The sequence below is a fragment of the Puntigrus tetrazona genome, chromosome 18 (genome assembly GCF_018831695.1).
Source record: "Puntigrus tetrazona isolate hp1 chromosome 18, ASM1883169v1, whole genome shotgun sequence".
Lineage (NCBI taxonomy): Eukaryota > Metazoa > Chordata > Actinopteri > Cypriniformes > Cyprinidae > Puntigrus > Puntigrus tetrazona.
In genome coordinates this window covers 11,282,019-11,291,044 of record NC_056716.1, presented here as the reverse complement: position 1 = coordinate 11,291,044, position 9,026 = coordinate 11,282,019, and the positions used below count along the sequence as shown (strand labels likewise).

Sequence of the window (9,026 nt, the reverse complement as noted above, 5' to 3'; positions counted from 1 at the left end):
AGATACGGCCACGGCACAGCTAGCCAAACAGGATATGGTGTCACGACATGATCTCACGTCGCTTTAATTCACAGTTGGGTGAGCTCTAATTAAGGCCTCCATCTGTCACCCGCGATTTGTAAAGTCTTTAGGCAAGTCGCCCCGCTTCTCGGGCAGGTCGGCCTTCGGAGCGGTGTCTGCGAGTCCGGCGGGGCTGGGTTTTGGAGACGCGCGGAGAACGCAGAGGCATGTCTGAGTGCTCAGATAAGATTAAAAGGGTGGGAATGTTTCTGATAGGTGGCACGCAAACGTGGAGAGTTCTGTTACCTGATAAAAATCTCATATCGGTCTCGGGGAGGCTTCGTACACAGGCAGAGAGAGGTCGGCACCTGAGTGCTCAAAATGGGTTTGTTTTCTCTGTCAAGCTTCAAATTAGCTGAAAATGTGCTCACCCTCGGGCCATCCAAGATGTTTTTGGAAAAAAAAAGATTACATCACTTGCTCACCGATGAATCCTTAGCAGTGAATGGGTGCCGTTGGAATAAAAGTCAACCTAAAGTTATTAGTAAAATTTTCCTGTAGCTTAAAGAAATAGTTCATCTGAAAATGCAACTCGGAGTTTCGCATTACGTCACTTGCTCACCAGTAGATCCTGTGCAGAGAATAAGTGCCGAAATACGAGTCCAAATCCACTTCTTCCAGTGAAAAAGTCTATCCCACGTTGTCCTCTTCAATCAAAATATTCCACTCAAAATGTCTGTTTTGAACAGTTTTTTATTTCTCCTTTCCTTGATATGTGCATACGTCTCTCCGGATTCAGACAAAGCAACTTTTTAATATTTGAGGACTCACATTTTACCCGAAAGATCAATTTTAAATCGAAAGACGGACTGTAGACATGTGGTTTAGTCTTGGATTATTTCGATATTTTGTTAGACTCTTATTCTGACGGCACCCATTCACTGCTAAGGATCGATTGGCGAGCAAGTGATATAATACAATTCTTTTCCAAATCTGTTCTGATGAAGAAACAAACTCATCCACGCCTCGGTTGGCCCGATGGTTTCATCTTGGGTGAACTACTCCTTTAAAGTGATGCTAGCAACGCCAAGGTCACTAGCGCAATGGCTGTCATGCTCCGCGAGTTGGATTTGAATAAAAGTGTTTTTCGTAAATGTTGTTCATTATTCTAAAATTGGTTTGGATTTGGGGTCTGACGTGCGAACGCTGAAGATGATAAAAATCATTTTGTCTGGTATGTATTTCCTTTCTGGGCTGGAGGGGTATCAGGCTCACTCTGTGCTCTTTCGGGCTAAGTGAGGCTTAGCATGCCAAATCCAAATCTGATAACTGCTCACAATCTAACACCGCGGGTGAAAAGGTTTAAATGCCCACTGTAACCACATCAAACAGACGGGATTTCTAATCTGGCTTGTTTTATTTTGACCAAATGTCTGGCTTTGAGTACTGAGCTCTTGTGATTAATGAGTCTTGGAATGAAGAAGACAGATGAATCTTTAAAACGTATTTGTTCGAGATATTAGCAAGCCACGAACATGTTTTTGATCATTTTGGTTTACATTTACAGTAAATGTTGCTTCGCCTATCTAGCGGAAATGTTATACATTATATAGCCACTAGATGGTAATAATTATCTCTTTCTTTTACAGGAATGCCTCATTGATGTGATGCTGAGGGGTTTAGTATAAATATTTGAGTTTAATAAAAGACAAAGTTTAATGGAAACTGCGTAAGATGAATTATTTTCATAATTAAAATTTCTTGTCTGGGCTTTGTTTTTCTTTCATTACGTCTGGAATGGACTTCTGTGCTTTGCATCAATATCCTGAGGTGTTGAGTATCACAGCAGCTATTTTGATAAATTCCTTTTCACCTTTTTTTCGCTGTTGCCATTGCTTTATTAGGCCATAATACCAGGTGCCACTGGGGGACGTTTTATATCGAGTTCGGCTGCTTGTGATTTTACAACTAAATCTGCGGTTGAAATCTCATATGTAAGGATTTACATTATTTGTAGAAATTTGAAAGGAATGCAAAGTAAAATGAGTTTAGTCTATTAAAACAAACAATTCCACAGTTTGAATTGGACGCATTACGTATAATCACAACGGTAGTTTCAACTAAAACATCATACTAAAAGTAACCGTATACCGCTGTAATAATAATAATAATAATAATAATAATAAAACAAAGTTTGAATGAGATCACGCAGTTCATTGTTTTAAATTGAAGGAGTGACAATAATGTTGCGTTTTAACTGAAACTATGATTACCGTGATGCGTGTTTCCAAAGGTTGATCTCGGGGTTGGGAGTGTGTGTTTTATTGAGCGCCTTTTCGGTTGTAGGTGGGCGGAGCCACGGTTTACGCAATGTATTTTCAGTTGTAAGAAGGCGGAGCGCATTCTCGGCGTCACTGGCGTTTCAGAAGCGAGTGGGAGGAGCCACGAGAGTGCGTCATGAATACCCCGCCCCCGTATTAGAGGACACCGAAAGAGGGGAGCGAAAGTTCAGTGTGCGCCAGTAGAGATGTGAGGAGGACACATGAGCTGCTGACGGACTACACGCTTCACAGAAGTTCGGAGATAACTGAAGACGAGGACAAATCTGTTATTTCTCGGGCTGAGCTCCTCCTGATGCCCTTATTTGTCCTATAACGACGGTAACGACTGACGTGAAGTATTGGTGTTTTAAGTGACTGTGCACGCGCGAATTTGACATATGACGAATTCGGACATTAAGCATCATTTTATATGATGTGCAGACTTTTTGCCATTTTTTCAGAGGGTTTTCATTTAGAGGAATACTTGTTTTTCAACGTTTTAACTGGAGGACAAATGAAATATTAATTGAAGCACTTACACTCTAAGTGGTGCCTATGGAGCTGCATAATCACCCGTAACACACAAAAGTATCCTATTTGGGGATTGCATATGCCAGGAAAGTTTCCACCGACTTGCCTCGTTCAAGAAAGGTGACCGAAAATCCAGCATGGGAGGCTCACCTCTGAAAATTGTGATTTCTCTGTGGTGTCAGCTGGTCATTGCTGCCTACAGTTTAGATATTGGCTCCTATGACCTGGAAAGAGGGAGACCGGCTAAATGTGAGCCTATCACCATTCCCATGTGCCAAGGCATCGGGTACAACCTCACCCGGATGCCCAACTTTATGGACCACGACAATCAGAGGGAAGCTGAGATTAAGCTGAATGAATTCTCCCCTCTGGTGGAATACGGATGTGATGTGCATTTGAGATTTTTCCTCTGCTCTCTTTATGCCCCTATGTGTACGGACCAAGTGTCTACATCCATCCCCGCCTGCCGTCCCATGTGCGAACAAGCGCGTCAGAAGTGCTCGCCCATCATGGAGAAGTTTAATTACGCCTGGCCGGATTCTTTGGACTGCTCTAAACTGCCCACCAGAAATGACCCCAACGCTCTGTGCATGGAAGCCCCGGAAAATGATACCAAAACTGAAACTAAGAAAGGAGAGGGCATGTTGCCTGTGCCGCCCAGACCAAGGCAGCCCGGCGCTGGGAACGGACGCTCAGGGGGAACCCTGGGAGTTTGTGAGAACCCGGAAAAGTTCCAGTATGTGGAAAAGAGCGAGACGTGCGCTCCGCGCTGCTCATCGGCCGTGGATGTGTTCTGGTCCAGACAGGATAAGGACTTCGCTTTCATTTGGATGGCGGTTTGGTCCACTCTGTGCTTCGTATCCACGGCTTTCACGGTCCTAACCTTCCTGCTTGATCCACATCGCTTCCAGTACCCAGAGCGGCCCATCATCTTCCTCTCCATGTGCTACAACGTTTACTCAGTCGCCTTCATAATTCGATCCGTCGCCGGGGCCGAGAACATTGCTTGTGACCGTGAGAACGGCGAGTTGTATATTATCCAAGAGGGCCTGGAAAGCACAGGCTGCACCATAGTCTTCCTCATCCTCTACTATTTTGGCATGGCAAGCTCCATCTGGTGGGTCATCCTCACCCTCACTTGGTTCCTGGCGGCGGGTAAGAAATGGGGTCACGAGGCGATCGAGTCACACAGCAGCTACTTCCACATGGCCGCCTGGGGCATACCTGCGCTGAAGACCATAGTCATCCTCACCATGCGGAAAGTGGCTGGCGACGAGCTCACCGGACTGTGCTACGTGGGCAGCATGGACGTGGGGGCGCTAACGGGCTTCGTCCTCGTGCCTCTGTCCTGCTACCTCGTCATCGGGACGTCTTTCATCCTGACAGGCTTCGTGGCACTCTTCCACATCCGAAAGGTTATGAAGACCGAAGGCACCAACACAGAAAAGCTAGAAAAGCTGATGGTGAAAATCGGCATCTACTCCATCCTGTACACAGTTCCCGCCACCTGCGTCATCATTTGCTACTTCTACGAACGCCTCAACATGGACTACTGGAAGTTTCGGGGGCTGCAAAGCAAGTGCACCACATTCCCGGGTCGGAGGAACGAGGACTGCTCCCTGGAGTCTTCGGTGCCCACCGTGGCCGTGTTCATGCTCAAGATCTTCATGTCGCTGGTGGTGGGCATCACCAGTGGCGTGTGGGTCTGGAGCTCCAAGACACTGCAGACTTGGCAGGGGCTGTGCAGCAGGAAGCTGACAGACAGGACTTGCAGGAAACACTGCAGCGGGAGCTGCAGCACCAGTCACTGCCACTACAAAGCACCTGCCGTTATACTGCACATGTCAAAAACTGACCCCTACTTGGACTGTCCCACGCACGTATGAGTGCAGAACCGACACCATGGCCTCATCGGTGATGTACCGTACTGTGGACTTTGTGAGAATAAGACATACGGTGCAGTGCGCTGAAGTAAACAAACTTAAAACCCAACATTGCAGCTAAACAATGGATTAAAAGTACTTGTTAGTTAAAGGGAGCATTTTATCATTGCTTGCAATAGCACAAAATGAGACAGATATGCACATCCTAATCAATTATAAATATCGCTCTTGCATGGAGAAGTGCACAATGTCCCCATTTAAAAGCTGTTCGATGACTTGTTAATATGTTTAATTACTTGTTCAGATGTTTCAGGACTTTTATTTATTGTGTGTGTGTATGTATATATATATATATATATATATATATATATATATATATATATATATATATATATATATTTAATTGTTTGTCTTGGTTTCTCACAAGATGGCATTGGTCAGTCTGTTAATAAGTGCCTTTTTGAAAAAGATAATAAAATGTTATATATTTTCAGCAGTCGTCTAAGATTTCTTTGAAGTAGGCAGTTCAAGAGTTAATTGCTCACTTTAGCTCTACCTGGCTCCCGCGAAACCAAGCTGCACTTTTGTTTTGGTGTTGCCATCCAAAAAAAACAGCATTATGTCAGTTTCGTTGAAGTGCTTGTTGTGGCCAGACGGTTGTGTTTGCATCTATTTAGAGGTGGAAGTTAAAGAGAAGCGCCTCGGTGAGACTTTTCAAATGAACTGTAACAAGAAAATGCGTCAAAGCAATGCAAATATTTTGATGAAGAAAGCCAGGTTTGCATCTGAAAGGTTGCCCCAGTTCAAATGCAAATCGATCCTTGAGGGACCCTTTCAGGAGCCTTCAAAAGAGTGGGCTACCCCTGAATAACACAGGGGCTGTGTGGCTTTGTACGCCCCTGACACGAATAAATCTATGTTGTCAGTTTTAGGGGACTATTGGTCAGAGTTGTGACTAAGCTTGGATCATGGAGATTAGGCTTGTAGCGAAGGCCTCGTTTTTGTTTTAGCACATTGTTTATGCATCGTGGTTTTTTTTCTTATTCCTTTTAGCCGTTTGCTCTATTTTCTCTCTTTAATTCCCCTCCATATGACAGATGCAGCCGCTTTGGGCGCGCTTTCCTTTGAGCGCGTTTACCAGAACAGAAATCCCTGGTGGTTTTCTCTGCTTCATCCTCAAAGGGAATCGTTGAGCAGAGCGACAGACAGTAGCCTGGATTTCTCTGTGTGAACGTTCACATCATCACCTTTAAACGCAGAGGTTGTTCTGGAATTATATTTCATTAATGAGGTGCACCGCATGCGCACACACACACACACACACACACACATCCAGATTCTCCTATTGTTGTGTGTCGCTTCTCTCTTCCCCCTCCGCTCTTTGATGTGAGCCACTCATGCAAATAAAGGCACTTTTCTCCGACGCTTGATCCGGAGCATGTAGGGCTCCGATAGCTGCTTGAATTGTATTTTCCTCACCCTACCCCCGCCCGTTTGTAGCCACGGATCTGGGTTTTGATGATTCATTCGTATGCCATTGCATGTTTGTTTTGGATTTTTTTTTTTTTTTTTTTGAGCAGAATTATTAGAAAATGTATGGATATACCCAACAGTATGTGCATTAATATTTAAAGTACATTTTTTTATCATATTTATACGTCTGTGGCATAGATTAACGTCACATATCTCTCAAATAGAATTAGGTATTTGGTCTCCTATTCTTTAAAATTTGAATAGTCTGAATGAAACTTTAGTTATAAAGTTTTATAAAGTAAGACCCGTTAAAAATATATCAGCGCTTATAATGTAAATATATCAGTCTAAATTATAGCAGTATAGACATAACACTAGCCTGCTTCACTTGACTGAATCTATTTTGTGTGTGTGTGTGTGTGTGTGTGTGTGTGTGTGTGTGTGTGTGTATACAGAGAACACATAATGCACAGAACATTTTTAAATGAAAAGTTTTAGTGAATTTAGCAAATATATGGCACCGGCACTTCCCTAGACATTTCCTACTCCATTTAAATTGTCATAGAAAAAAAAAACAGGGCCTGGGGCAAATATAAAAAAAAATCAAAATATATTAGATTATTTTAAACATGTATATATTACCTAATCTAAAATCTAGAATGTATCCTGTGCATTATACCTATGTTGATTTGATTTCACATTTAAAAGCCACAATTGTTAACGCTCAAAAAAGCCGATCTCACAGTCTAAAATATATATAAAAATATGAATGTAAAAAATATAATAGCAATTTCTGACACTGCTGTAATACCTCCGACGGGTCTGTGCAGGTTATTGAAGCCACATTGTTTTGTTGTTTAAACTGACAGCTGCATGTGTCATTTACCCATCGTCATCAAAACATTGTAAAAGCGGCCCCTCTGAGAGAGTTTTGGCAAGTACACACATCCTTTCAGCAGCCAGTGGTTCAGAGCAGGCCGTCGAGGTCTGCTAGCATTTTATGACAGAGTGTTTTGGTATTTTTCAGCTCAGGTTGCCTCTCCAGAGGGGTGCTTTACCTCCATCACAATGTCAGTAAACTGCGTCTGGTACGGGACTGTGTGTGTGTGTGTGAGTGTGTGTGTGCGTGCACCAATTAAAATGACTCAGGTCAGTGCCTTACGTCGGAGAGGCACCTGCACGATCACAAATGTGAGGTCAACGCTGAAGCAGAACATGCGTTCCCGTTCACTCACTTCCTCTTTCGCGAAACCTAAAATAAGCTATGACGACGGTCAGACTGTCTAACGCGCTTTAAGGAGTCGGGATACTTGATGGGATCGGGTCGGTTAGCCACACTCTCGTCTGTCCGACAGAGCGGAGTGCGAGAGAGAGACCCTGTCCGGTCATGTGTTTGATTAAAAGAGGATCTTTATGAGGTGTTTACCCACCTCCACCCGAACCCCAGCCATGCTTATCAGTCCACAACCATCCACCCACCCCTCAGGAAAGAAGAAAGAGAGAGAGGGAGAGCAAAGAGAATAAAAGAAGCCCTCATTACACTCATCCACCCCCTCCACCCTCCCCTGCCCTCCAGAGAACTATCCCTTTTCTGCACTGTTTTGATGTGTAAATGAGCGCATTGAAAACCTGCTGGCCTAAAAGAGGAGCTTTCCATGAAAATGCGCCAGTCGCTTCGCTCAGCACTGATGCTCCTATTTTACTAATATGAATGTATACAAAGTACAAGTGCATGCATGCACAGAATTTGGTGTAGAAACAATTTCAGTCAACAATTGCTCCAATTTTATGTTTTTAACTAATTTTTTTTTTAAGAGTATGAATTATTAACGTGGGAATTTTCTGAAATACTGAAGTCAACATGAAATGAAAATGCATGATCCTGTTCTTCCTGTAAACAATTCATTTAAAAAAAAAAAAATGTTGGTACCCGATTTGTTTTTTTATATTCCTAAAAGACAATTTCTGTTTGTATTGAAATATTTATGTGCAGCGATATATCTGTAGTGTTGTAATTTGGCTAGATAGGCTAAACTGACACGTATGTGAGGCTTACGAACCGTAAAATTCTCTTATTTCTTCAACAGAAGCAATTAAGTCAAATGTCAGTAAGCTAAAATCAAAGTGGTTGCATTTCAAATGCCTTTTGGCTCCTGTTTCAGTCAAGAATTAATTTTTTGAATATACACTAGATGTCACCTCACCTTACTAATAGTTTGCTATATATATATATATAATGATATAATAGTTTACTCAAAAATGAATATTTTATCATAATTGTCTCACCCTCAGAACATGTCTAACATTCCTTATATAAGCAATAAATATAAAAAAGATATTTTGAAGAATGTTAAAAGGGCTTTAGGTCTTTTTGTGCACAATTCATAAGTGCAAATTCTAACAAATAAAAATTTTCATGGGTGACACATACGGAAGATGAGCAATATTACATATATATATATATATATATATATATATATATATATATATATATATATATATATATATATATATATATATATATATATATATTCAGTATTAAATTAACTTGGAAACGTGTCACATTAAAGAAATAAAATGGTTTGTGATTTGTCTTACACTAAATTAACATTTGCACAAACTGAATGAATAGATAAACCTATTGCATTGCATGTTTAGTTATCATTGTGAGTGCTTTCACACACACACACACACACACGCACATGCCACCACACACACACACACATAGTGTAAACCACAACGTACACCCAAACAAAACATAATTTTCTGATTATTAATCTCTGGAGCTGCCATAGGTGGAACAGCCAAAGTTCAGGTT

The 9,026-nt window shown here is 42.0% G+C and overlaps 1 protein-coding gene across 1 annotated transcript; it reads left to right on the top strand.

Annotated features, from left to right (window-relative positions):
• The first annotated feature begins 2,496 nt into the window (after positions 1 to 2,496).
• fzd9b (frizzled class receptor 9b) lies at positions 2,497 to 5,147 on the top strand. Its single transcript, XM_043263909.1, has one exon. It carries the CDS (start codon positions 2,990 to 2,992, stop codon positions 4,736 to 4,738), a length of 1,749 nt encoding a protein of 582 aa, XP_043119844.1. The 5' UTR covers positions 2,497 to 2,989; the 3' UTR covers positions 4,739 to 5,147.
• Positions 5,148 to 9,026: the final 3,879 nt, after the last annotated feature.